Here is a 12607-nt window from a genome sequence, read left to right on the forward strand (position 1 = left end):
CTTATAAATGCCATGAGTTATAATTATATTTATTTATTAGGAATTTTAGAAGATGAATAAACCCAATTATTTCGATTCTAAAATAGTAGAGTTGCCACTAAAACGTTGGTATATCAATGGCTACATCATTGATAATTTTTGCTAATACTTTGAATAAAAATAGGAAAAGTAGATAAGGAAGAAAATTTTGAAGCCATATCAAGGCACGGTTTGGCCCGTTGTAATCAAAGTAGAAATAGCTTTTTGGCCCTTACAGGTGTAGCACGGATGGTTCACAAGGTAAAAAATTACACCCAAAGATGCAGGTTCGAGTCATAGTAGCCGTAGTGTGGGAGTTTCATCCTCTTGTGAAGGTGGCTCCTTATGGGCACTATGCACTGTGCCTCTTACCTTGGGAGTCGCCGTGTACCGTAATTAACCATTTTCACGTGCATGGAGCAATGTGTGAGGGGCCTTTAAGGTGAGGGATTTCACCTTTTACACTCAGGGGGCGTTTGTTAAAATGAGCAAGATAAGGTGGTATCAAAATAAAATTGGAATGCTTTCCGAGTCAAGATATGAAATGATCAAGATAAGGCCGGAAAGCATTCCAAGATTTCTATCAGACTGTTTGTTAAATTTTTTAGAATCCACTGATAATTGTATTTTTTATTTCCATGTGTTTGTTAATACATATGATAAGCACCAAGATAAGGGTTTTTTTTTACCAAAATATCCATATTATCAAATTTATGATTAAAATAGTATTTTATGATTAATATGAATTGTCAAAAAAATTAAGATTAAAATTAAAAATAATATTTTATTTTTCAAATTTATGTCCAAAAATAAATTTAAAAGGAGTTGAAAAGAGTTAAATAAAATATATATAGAGAGAGAAATTTAAATTTTAAAAATCAATGAAATGAATAATGTCATTTAAATTTTAAAAATTGTTAAAACATATAATAATTTAAAAATATATTAAAAAATATTAATTATAAGAGTTAAATAAATAAGATTTTTTAATAAATTTAAATCTTTAAAATGCACTAAATGACATTAATTATTTTACAAGAGATAGATAAGTAATTCAGCCTTATCTTGAAAGAGCAATATAAATTTATTCGAAGAGAGAGGTCGGATAAATTTATCTTGAAAGGGGTAGATAAGATGTGACGTGAGGACCTTTTTTGAAAATGATCAAATAAGATTAACAAACACGTTGAAAATACCAAACATCTAGAATGTTTCTTATATCTAACTTTTTTTTTTTTTTTATCTTGATTAACAAATACTCTCAAGGAATAACTGATAAAAGGGAAAAGAACTGGAATTAGAGAAGGCTAGGGGGGCCATGGGTGCAAATGAGGAAAACTAGGAAGAAGAAAAAGGTGGCGTGCCCCGAGAAAGGTGGCAGGGCGAGGGGAGAGGAGAAGGCAAAGCAGTGCGAGGTATTTATGGCAATTTGGAAAGCCAATCTGTTCCACCTTTCCCCTTTCTCTCTTTCTCTCTCTCCCTCTTTGTGTTTCTATGAACGATAATTGGATTGTTCATGTTTTGCTTCTTTCTTTTCTTCTTCTTCTTCTTCTTCCTCCTCTTCCTCTTCCATCGTCTGTATTATTTTAGTTTGCTGCAATTTTATATTATTATTCTGAATCTCTCGTCTTGAGGACCCAAACAGAGAGTTCTCTGCCAACCACAGGATTTGGCTCCTCGGCTCAGTTCCTCCTCCCCTATGCCATGGCCCTCCTCCATTAGATTCCCAGCCATAGAACATACCCCTTTTCAGGTCGCTCTCTCTCTTTCTCTCTCGCTCTCTCTATATATATGTGTGTGTGTGTGTGGGCGCGCGTGAATTTTATCTATGCATGCACATTTTGCACAAGCATGTGTAGATGTTAGATTTTATGGGTTTCGTCTATTTGGTGATTTTTGTTAGGGAATTAGTTTGACGTCGATTGTTAGGATCGGATCGTGGACAATCACATAAAAAGACAACAAGACACAAAAAATTTAACATAATTTCTCGTTAATGCCAACGTTCCCAATCCCTCGATAATGGGATTGTCCATTAACTGTAGTTTTTGCAATGGAGAAACCTACAATTTTGAACCATCCCTGCATGGTGGGATATTCCCCCCAGATTTTATGTTCTCTTCTTATTTGGTTGATCTTTTCTTGTGGGTATATATTTTTGCCACATTTGGTTCCTGAACAATATTTCTGTGTTGTTTATATTATTTATGTTCTTGATCCGTGATTAGAACAACGTGTGTTTGTTTAACAATGGAAAGTTGGAAGAATGTTTCAATTTTGGGGAAAATTTTGATGCTACTTCCTCGAGGATTGGCGATTTTGTGATTACACACAGTTTCTAAACTTTATCGGGTTCAAAATCATACTTAATTTTTTATATTTGGGGCTTTTGATTTTAGCTTTAATTTTTGCTGTTCCTGACAGTAAATTGATTGTCAAAATCTATATTTGTTCTTGTAGAGTTATAGCAACAGTCTCTTTGCATGTTGAAGTAGCATCATATTTCAATTATAAATCAGTTATAACCTAAGAACGTACCTGGGAAGACAGGACATTACAAAAGTTCTTGCATCATCTTTCGATTGTAAATCAATGGTTGCCCCTTGTTAATTTGGCAGTTCTCAGGGGAAAGAGAAAAATACTGTTCTTATATATGCGTTTTGACTGTTGCGAGCATTGAATTGTTTGGTGTTTGCCCAGGTTTAATCAAGGACTCTTGTTGGTTTAGTTGCCTAAATGGTTAGAACACTATCCCATTCCCAAATTAGCCGGACCTCTTAATTTGTGCAACCCATAGCCTCGTGTAAAATCTTAAGCTCTTATGCATTTTGACAGTACAGTGGTATGCATTGAAGTGTTTGATGTTTGCCCAGGTTTGGTTCAGGACAGAACTCTTGTTGGTTTAGTTGGCTGAATAACACGATCTCATTTCCAAATTAGCCAGGCCTCTTAATCTGTGCACGCCATAGATTTGTGTAAAATCTTAGGTTCTTATACATTTAGATTGTAGTAAGCAGTGGATTTTTTGATGTTTGCCCAGGTTTAATCGAGAAAAGAACTCTTGTGGGTTAAATCGCCTTAATGGTTAGAACACTATTCCATTTCGAAATTAGCTGGATCTCTTAATTCGTGCAGGTCATAGACTCTTGTAAATTCGTAAGTTCTTATGCATTTTGACTGTAGTGAGCATTGAATCGTTTGATGTTTGCCCAGGTTTAATTGAGGACATAACTCTCGTTGGTTAGATCGTGTAAATGGTTAAGAACACTATCCCATTCTCTGATTAGCTGGACCTCTTAAGTTGTGCACGCCAGCCATAGACTGGTGTAAAATCTGATGAAGTTTTGATGTCCAAAATGTAGTGGAAAGAGAAGTGGTGAGACGTAATTGTGTGGCGTGAAATTCTCTGATACTCAATCATTGATTTCTTGTGGTTGCGCTGTTGTGGTGGATCATATCATATAGCAATGGAAGACAGTGGAACCAGTAAGGTGACCGGGATCAGGCAGATTGTTAGGCTGAAGGAGCTCCTCCAGAGATGGCAATCTGTGACGCTTGCTCCCAGGTGGAGCAACATCTCCTGCGAACAAACACAAAGCGGCATTTCACCAGCAGTTAGCAGGCGGATTAGGAGCACGACTTCGTATTGTGATTCAGATGACGATGGCTGCCAGAGCCCCGACCCACCCCACGATGTTCCCAAGGGGTATTTGGCAGTTTATGTTGGTCCAGAGCATCGGAGATTCATCATTCCCACCAGCTATCTCAGCCACCAACTGTTTAAGGTTTTGCTTGAAAAGGCTGAGGAGGAGTTTGGATTCGACCATTGTGGTGGCCTCACCCTCCCTTGCGAGATTGAGACCTTCAAGTACCTGCTCAAGTGCATGGAAACTCGTCAGAATGATCAGCCTACCGCAGCAGACAGCACGGGTTAGTGATCTGCGTTTCCTTTGCTCCGTTCTTTAGTAGTTTTGAACTCATTTATGGTTTAATTCTCTAGAAAATGCATCCATATATGTATGAATCGAAGAGTTCTTGGTATTTTTTGCAGCTGGGACCTCATCAACCATTGAAGAGTAGGCAATTATTTCAGGATTTGGCTGATTTATCTGGTGTAAAGCAGGGGTTCTCTGTATGCAGATTCAGTTTCATTTCTTCTTTTTTAACTTTCATTATTGTTAAGTGAAAAATGATAGGGTTTAGCTAGAATTTTTTTTGTCGTTCAAGTTGGTGAATTTGGAGCAGAACTCATTGAAGGCTGGTGTTCGATCATGTCTCTTGCTTGTAAGGCATCTGAAGCTTGATTGATATTTGCTTAAAGCTCGAACCACAACTTATTGTTGAGCAAATTGTCCAACAATATTTCATACTTCTTCTTCTTCTTCGTGGTATTGTCCAAAGATTCAGCAAGGACGATCTAGTGTATTATAAACGCTTCATCATGTTTTAAGGTTGAGAAATATGTCAACCTCCATTTAGCAGTGTTGAAAGATGATTCTTGTTTGTTGCTTGCAGTGTTGAATTTAGATCATCGAGAACATGCTTTGAGTTAGTAGCTTGCCTTTAGAACAACGTATGCTTTACACTTGAAACTCTAAACAAGCCAGACAGGCCACGTTGTGCGATCAAGTTTGGGCGTCCAATATTGTGATTTAGTGGAAAATTGAGTATTTGAGGGTTGGATTGGCAATGCTTACTAACTTGGCATCTTCTATGAATGCGTCGGATGATAATTGGTGTGAAGTATTTGCGTTAGCTTCTTCTCAACTTGTAATCACAATCCATTTACTTGTATTGTTTAAGAGGGCTTAGATATATACATTAACCATATTCCTAGGTATTATCCTCTTACTTAACCTTTAAAACAGAAAGAAGAAAAAGAAAAATGAGATCCGCACGCTTGCATGATTCATATGCTTCATAAAGCCATTTCGGGTGAAGATTGATGTAGCCATATTAGTTTAATTTTAAATTGGATCATGCTATTTGTACATAAGTTCACTTACATGTGGGTTTACGGGTAAGGTGAAAAGCCTATTTTATCATATTCTCTCTTATTTCAATGACCATTTTATCCCTTTCTATCATCTCTCTTCTTCCTCCTCTCCTCTCTCTTCTCCTCCCCCTTTAGCACCACCCGTCGACGCCCACCGCTACCTCGTTTGGCCGACTAGTGACGGTCGTCACTTGCCTGGCCAATCGTCGCCTGGTTAAGGTGAAAAGCCTATTTTGTCCCCCTTTCTTTTATTTCAATGTCCATTTTACCCCTTTATATCTTTTCTCTCCCTCATCTCCTCTCTCTCTCTCCCTTCTCCTCCCCTTTCAGCACTGCCCATCGACGCCCATCACTGCCTCGCTTGGCCAATTATCGATAGTCGCCGCTCACCTCTTGCGCCTCGTCTCTTGCCTGGTCGACCGCCACCTCGCATCTCAGCCAGGCGAGGGGACGGTAGGGCAGGCAAGGCGTGAGGCGTCGACCGTCTACTAGGCGAGAGGTGAGAGGTGAGGCGTTGACTATTAGCTAGGTAAGGCAATGCTGGGCGATGAGACAAAGGCAACAACAACGGCTAAAGGGGAAATGAGAGAGAGAGAGAGAGATAAGAGGAGAGAAGTCGCGATATTCTCACGATAAATCTCAATTGTAAAGTTATTTATGTACATATAGCATTATCCTTTCAAATTTGAGTAAGGGGAAGATGGAATGTTGATTTTGCAAATCTTTGTGAACATGCACATGTTTCCAAGATGACCAACATGATGGGGTGCTGTTAAAAGAACAGGCCAATATGTTAGATTATAACATCACTGTCTTAATTAGGACTTAAGATTAGTGGCAGGCAGTGATCTTAATTAATCTTGTCCTGTGGCATGTTTTTGTCATAATCTTGCTTGGGGAATCTCATCAATTTTTGCTTCTTTTTTTTTTTTTCGTTTCTATTTTTTAAGTTGGCAGATGTCATGAAGAGAGAAGACTCGCATGTGTTCCAACTAATTTCTATATATTATTGTCAAGTAATTAAGAAGATACATCCAACTTTAACTATAAAATACAAATAGCTTGAATGTTTAATTTTTTTTTTTGGTTCTTCTAATTCTATGCGTAATTTCAAAAGAGGAAGTGTTGTTCAACCGTGAATTAAATTGAGTTGAGCAAAGTGTTAGATAAGTTATTGTATTTTAGTTTTGAGATTAATTAATTTAATCTAATTTTATATTTTGAAAAGATCAAATAAAATATTTTATTTTTAGATTTCAAGTCAATTTGATCAATATACTTTAAATAAGTCATTGTACTTTTAAATTTGAGTCACATTAACTATTATAATAAATATTTTTTAGACCATCTAATGACGTTTTAATTCTATTAAGAATGTCAATTTTATCTTTAATCAAAATACCACCCCCCCCCCCCCCCCAAAAAAAAAAAAAAAAAGTGTATCTGCATACATGCATGCACTCTGATGAATGATGATGAGATTTGAACATATCATTGAAATTTTTAATTAATTTATATTATGGAGTTTGAACATTTGATCAATAACTCATCTATATATGCTAATAACACTGCCACTAATATCTCTATATCTATATCTATATAGCCTAAACAATAACATCACCAAAATTTATATATACACATTTCTGAATCAGCAATTCAACCAATATAAAACCAGGCAAAGTGAATCAGCAATAGCATTGCATTGGATCCAACTGCAAATTGAGTTTTGGGTTTGGATAGTCGACATTGATTGGGCATGATGTGACTCAGACCAATCTCAGAATGTTCCCTGTCTTTTTATCCTTACTCTCCCCCACCCAACCCAATTAGAATTTAGAAGCCCTTCTGAGAAACCAAATTATGTGGAGGTAAATCTTATTACTTAAACCCTAAACCTTAACTCTAAATGGTACTAATTACTTAACTAAATTATTATGAATGCAAGATAAATCAACTCAACAATACAAGACTTGTCTAAGAGAGTGAGGAAGTTTTATTAGATTTCAATAGTGATATATAATAATACCATAAATTCTTTCATCTTTCAAACCCTACTAATAATGATATAGATGATACAAAAGTGAGAATATTATTTAAAAAAAATTTAAATCTTAAAAGCATCAAGCATGGCTTCAGAAAGAGAGATTGCTGTGCATGCATGTGCACGTGCAGGCACATGCAAAACTGCTGGTAGGAAGTTTGACTGGCACTGGGTGTTGAGATGAGAGGCCATTTACATGTGTAAAGTGGGAGTGGTGGAGGAATCCATCACATGTCATGTCCCCTTTAAACTTTGCTCCTCTCTTCTCTCACTCCCTCCAATTTTATTTTATTTATGAAATTAATGATAAATATTTCTCTTTATCCCTCACCTGAAGCCCTGAAACTGCTGTTTCCTCTTTATTATTTTTATTTTATTTCATTTTAAGACATTTTTGTTGTTATATTGTCCTGTTGGGTCACAGTCGCCAGGCCCACCGCAGTCTGCCAGATGGATTGCCTGGGCCCAATTGTCTTAATACTCACGCTTGGAAGACTCCTTCCCCCTCCTCCTTCCATATATCTTTAGATGCTTAAAACTTATTTAAGTAAAGATAATATTTTGTTAATATTCTTCTACCCCACTAATTAGCAACTTCTCAAAAAATCATTTTTAGTCTTGATACCAAAACTTGTTTCTTACGGCATTACGCATAAATACAAATTATTGTCGATCTTTTAATGTTTTTTTGTTTTTTTTTTTTTTGCAGCTTATAAAATAATTTTTAAATCTATTATTTTACATAAAATAATTTTTTAGCCAAAAATATACCACATTTTATATACAAATGTAAAACTAGTATTAGTGTATGCATCTGCATTTCAAGGCATATTTCATTTTCATTTTGAAATTTTTTAAAATGCAAGTCAAAGTCAAACATCCAAAAATAAGAGAAAATATAGCAAACATTTTACATTGAAAGAAATGTAGCCTTATTTTTATTTTTTTTAAAAAAAAAACTAAAATAAACAATTAAATGTCATAAAAAGAAAATAAAATTCTTAATCGTGAATTCGTGGTGATAATGATGAGTTTGGAGACGAGAAAAAACAGACGTACAAGAAAGCAACACCAAAACGTGGGGTGGGGGCCCATCTTATGGGCTGGGATTTGTAGGCCCACATCCCACGTGGGCTGGCTCCCAAGCCCTTGACTCACTTCACTGGTCCGCCCATCCATTATTACTTACTGTGCAGTGTGCACTGTATTCAGACTCTCTCCCCATTTAAATAAAATTCACTCTGCCTGAACCCCTACCTTAATAAGGTACTCCTCCACCATTACAAGGCTCTTTTTTAGGATAACATCACAATATCATCTTCATGCCTGTCTCTAAACTAATACAGATAATATTTTGCGACAACTATAATTATATTTTGACCATATAATTTGGTGTTATTTGTGAGAAATTCATAATAATTTTTTTGTATGTACAATTCATTTATAACTGGGGAAGCCCATATTAGAGAGAGGGACGACCCTACGTTATTAAGTTAATAATTAGTAATGTCTTATAAGTAGTTTGATTATTTTTAATAAAAAAATATCACATAGTTATGTCTATACACATCTTTAAACTAAATTAAATAATATCTAATTATACAAAATTAAAAATCAACCTCAAAAATAGAATACAACAGTTCGAATGAAATGGGATCAACTTTGTTTTGGGTATATTCGACGCAATTTAGGTCTCAACTAAAATAGCATAATGAATTTTATAAGATTTCTCCGATAAAATCTTAGAACATGATACAGACAAAATTAAAAGTACTTTTGACATTTGAGTGAAGAAATTAGAGAGTATTCTTGTGAACATAGTTGTAGTGACAGTAAAAGGATATATTTTAAAAAATGTGATTTTTTTTTTCTTGGGCTATAGAAAAGATATGAAATTAATGGGGGGTGCATGCATGCCCATGTTCCAATTATGTGCATACATTGCAATATTGCACGTCATATAAAACCAACATCCTCATTGGGGGCCACCTGGCTTGTAAAAGCCGTAAAGGGCGGTCGTCTTTTTATCGGCCATGTTTGTCTTCATTGTACACTCCAATTCCATCCTCCACCCCCCACAAAAAAAAAAAAAAAAAAAAAAAACACATACACACAAATTATAGATGAATCGTATGCAAATATAAATCCATCTCACAAGTCTGCAACTTTAATTATTACAAAAGGGCCGAGAGGATCCCCGCTTGGGAAAGCGTGGGGCCAACTAGGGTCCTGTTTTGGGGAAGAAATTAGGCCAGTGGGTTTAGAGTTATTCCAAGCTGCAATTAAAAGATTCACCTGCCAAACAAAGCCTTGGTGATCGAGGTGCTGGCTCACCAACAGCATCTCTAACTACCCAATCATTAGAACAGTAAACTAATCACATTAATTTCTTAGTCTACAATTTAAATAACAAAAAAACAAGCTGGGTATCTTTGGATACATAATATGGTATTTTTATGTTATTTTAACAAAAAAGAATTCTCACTATTACTTTTTCATATATGAATTTAAAATTAAACTATTTTTTTTTTATGAAGTCTCATCCTAACAAGCCTTAATCTCATTAAAAGAGTTTTCTTATTTGAATTGTAACTCTTCACACAAACTATGAAATATCTAATGTAACATTTTTCTTGGGGCTAGCTGTAATAAGAATAAACATTTGGAGAGATTAGTTAGCCTAGCCATTGCTACAAACTATCAATTTTGGTTTTTGCATATAAATAAACCTGAGTATAAGGTTTCGGGTCTTGAGTACACTCACAATTTACTAACCAATATTAGTTGATAGATATTGCACTTACTTGACGGTAGTCTTCTGTTAGTTTTTATGCCAATCATAGCACCTCCAAATGGTAATTAAAATTTATAAAACCAACTAATAATATACTTAAAATCCCGACCTATCCAATAAAATACCAATATAAAAATGAATTTTGACACAAACAGCACAGTAATATTATATTATTCTAGAGGAGAAATAATTTTATAGGAAAGAATTAGAGTCAGAAACAGAAAGTTGTTGAAGGGTCAAATGGAAATTGGGCTGGCAATGGGGTAGAGCACTGACATAAGCAAAAAAGGTTGACAGAAGAAAGTGGACTAGAGTCCATTATCTATTATGCACTTCTACCTTCCTGGTATAGTTTTAATTCAATCTAATTATGTATATGTTGTAGTTAGATACATCAAGTGTAAAGGCAAGTGTTTCTCCACCACCTATACCAAACACAAGAGACTGAGAGCTGTATCCTGCTGTTAACTGGCAAAATTCCCTTTCCAACACATTCATAGCTGGAAGATTTTTCAACATGTTTTAGTGAAGAAATAGGATATACAGCCTTCTCAATATCAATTACTAATTTCAGCACTGCTCTTCCGATTCCAATTCTGAATTATGTGATAGTAATGGTGTTGTAGTTAAAATTGCATTTTTTGTAATAATAATTAACTTATCATTTTTTATACATATAATAGTACTCCAAGAAGGTAATATAATTAATAGATTTATTTAAACACTATGTTATGTTTACATCTTCATGACTTGCGAATGTGATGTAAATGCCCAACTTTTATTTTATCAAGTGGTAGTTACTGAAAATAATAATAATAATAAAGATGTACAATACAATACCAACATTAAAAATGCACAAGCATTCTTAAAAAGATATATATATATATATATATACATACCATATGGAGTTGATATGAAATTTGATTTGGTAGTGTCCTGCAATTTACATCAGACAGAATCATCTTAAATTAGTCTGCAGAAGAAACATGATTTGCAAACATATGTCACAAAAGTTGAGGAAGCTAGCCAGGGAACAAAAAGAAAACAGCGGAAAAGGATTAGGGAAAAAATAAAGCGAAACTGAGAACAACGATTCACAAATTTGATTTAGTATCCAAACATTAAACAATGGGAATAAGGATTCGTACATGAAAAAATTAACAGGAGAATTTGTAATGACAGTAGGGGTAACTTCCCGACCAGCATAATCGTCGCCAATCAATAGAAAGAATTAGAACTCCTCAATCTTCTCTCCCTCTCTCCTTCTAAACCTCTAATGTCCATTATTGCGCTCGAAAAAATTCACAATTATACAATGTTTCTATATGCAAAAAGATATTAAATCAAATTTACAGCGTGTAGTACTGGACCAAATCATCGAGAGACTCCGGCTGAGGATCGGCATTCTCGAGCATCCAGAGCAGGTGCTCGAAGAGCACCACCTCGCAGCCGACGACGGTGACGGAGGAGTCGCCATTGTCGCCGGACCTCTCCACCAGCTCTCGGAAGACCGGATTGTCGACGACCTCGGAGCTGAGGAGGTAGCGGCGGCGCGACTTGCCGACGTACACGGTGTGAAGGCCGGCTCCGGAGGAGATCATCTTGCTGCTGCTGTTGTTGTTGTAGGAGTAGGATCCGGAGGAGGAGGAGGAGGAGGAGGAGGAATCATCGTAGTCCGACGAAGACGAGTGGCTCGCGGCGGCGACCGAGCCCCCGGCGGTGGCGCGGCCTAGCTTGCTGAACGAGTTCCACTTCTTTAGCACTACCGACTTCAGCTTTGTCAGCTTGCCTCCCTTCGCCATGTTTATATATTTAAGTGTGCCACGGAGCTTGAGAAATAGAGAGAGCTTTAGAGAGAGAGAGAGAGAGAGTTTGGGACTGAGAACGGAGAAGGAAGGTTCATATATATAAGCAGGGGTGGGATAGAAGGGTAAAATGGTAAATTTGTTACGGCAGTAAAAACTAGAACAGCCTTGCACGTGTGGGCCCAGCTTGTTCTCTGAAAGACTATGGTTACAACAGAAACGGCATCTTCTTTAAAAACCGAAAAACATATAAAATAATTAAACCACCGTTGCAAAAATTTTGGGAAGAAATAATATTTTGTTAAAAATTTTATACAGAAAGTGCTACCATAACAGAGAGATAGCAAGAAATTTTAGCATGGTAATCATAATAATAATAATAATAATAATAATAATAAAATGTAATAACCCCCAAGTGTGGCATCATAATTTATGTGTTGGGAAAAAAAGTTTCAAATTAAATTCCTTTTATTTTTATATACATCATGAGATTATCTTAAATTTATGAGTAAATGGGTTAATATTATTATTATTATTATTATTATTAAATCTAAAAACAAATACCATTAATATGAATTTTGCCCACGCAACATAAGAGTTTGTGTTTTAAAAAAGATGCAAGTCCAATTTGCTTTGTGAACAAATCTTTCTGTATGTACTTTTTATGAGCATAATTGCTAATTGGTCTTCACATCATCAATTCACTTTATTGAAGAAGAACCCCATAAATAAAAGAGATCGAGTTGGCTTTGTTAAACTGTCTCTCTCTCTCTCTCACTCTTCAATCGATTTATGTTAACAAGTAGAGTCAAGTACAGTTTAGCTTTGTTCACAAGTTACTCTCGCACAAATAATATGGCTTTGTCCATAAGCCACTCCTCGTCCATGCCATTCTACGTTCTAAAAAACAGGACCCAAAATTTTACAGCTTCACTAGCAAATAATTACAATTA

General features: G+C 35.7%; 2 protein-coding genes across 6 annotated transcripts; one reads left to right on the plus strand and one right to left on the minus strand.

The window, feature by feature from the left end:
• The first annotated feature begins 1404 nt into the window (after positions 1–1404).
• On the plus strand, positions 1405–4616 carry LOC127793919 (protein SMALL AUXIN UP-REGULATED RNA 12). 5 transcript variants are annotated; one of them, XR_008021508.1, is made up of 4 exons: positions 1405–1771; positions 3232–3948; positions 4070–4150; positions 4246–4616. XR_008021508.1 is itself a non-coding variant. In XM_052324710.1 (4 exons), exons 3-4 carry the CDS (start codon positions 3486–3488, stop codon positions 4096–4098), a joined length of 492 nt encoding a protein of 163 aa, XP_052180670.1. In that variant the 5' UTR covers positions 1406–1771; positions 3059–3102; positions 3232–3485; the 3' UTR covers positions 4099–4613. The 5 variants fall into 5 exon arrangements, 4 of the variants coding, with proteins under 4 accessions (XP_052180673.1, XP_052180670.1, XP_052180672.1 ...); XM_052324710.1 differs by adding an exon at positions 3059–3102 and having other exon boundaries at positions 1406–1771; positions 4070–4613; XM_052324713.1 differs by having other exon boundaries at positions 3381–3948; positions 4070–4613.
• A 6323-nt stretch (positions 4617–10939) lies between these two features.
• Positions 10940–11714, minus strand: LOC127795548 (auxin-responsive protein SAUR78-like). The gene has a single exon (XM_052327307.1). It carries the CDS (start codon positions 11649–11651, stop codon positions 11199–11201), a length of 453 nt encoding a protein of 150 aa, XP_052183267.1. The 5' UTR covers positions 11652–11714; the 3' UTR covers positions 10940–11198.
• Positions 11715–12607: the final 893 nt, after the last annotated feature.

The sequence above is a fragment of the Diospyros lotus genome, chromosome 2 (genome assembly GCF_014633365.1).
Source record: "Diospyros lotus cultivar Yz01 chromosome 2, ASM1463336v1, whole genome shotgun sequence".
NCBI classification, from domain to species: Eukaryota; Viridiplantae; Streptophyta; class Magnoliopsida; order Ericales; family Ebenaceae; genus Diospyros; species Diospyros lotus.

Excerpts from the sequence above, each read along its gene's own strand:
- LOC127793919 (XM_052324713.1), top strand. The coding sequence starts at position 3,486 with ATGGAAGACAGTGGAACCAGTAAGGTGACCGGGATCAGGCAGATTGTT. Across the intron at positions 3,949-4,069 it reads TACCGCAGCAGACAGCACGG|CTGGGACCTCATCAACCATT; the intron begins GTTAGTGATCTG and ends TATTTTTTGCAG.
- LOC127795548 (XM_052327307.1), bottom strand. The coding sequence starts at position 11,651 with ATGGCGAAGGGAGGCAAGCTGACAAAGCTGAAGTCGGTAGTGCTAAAG.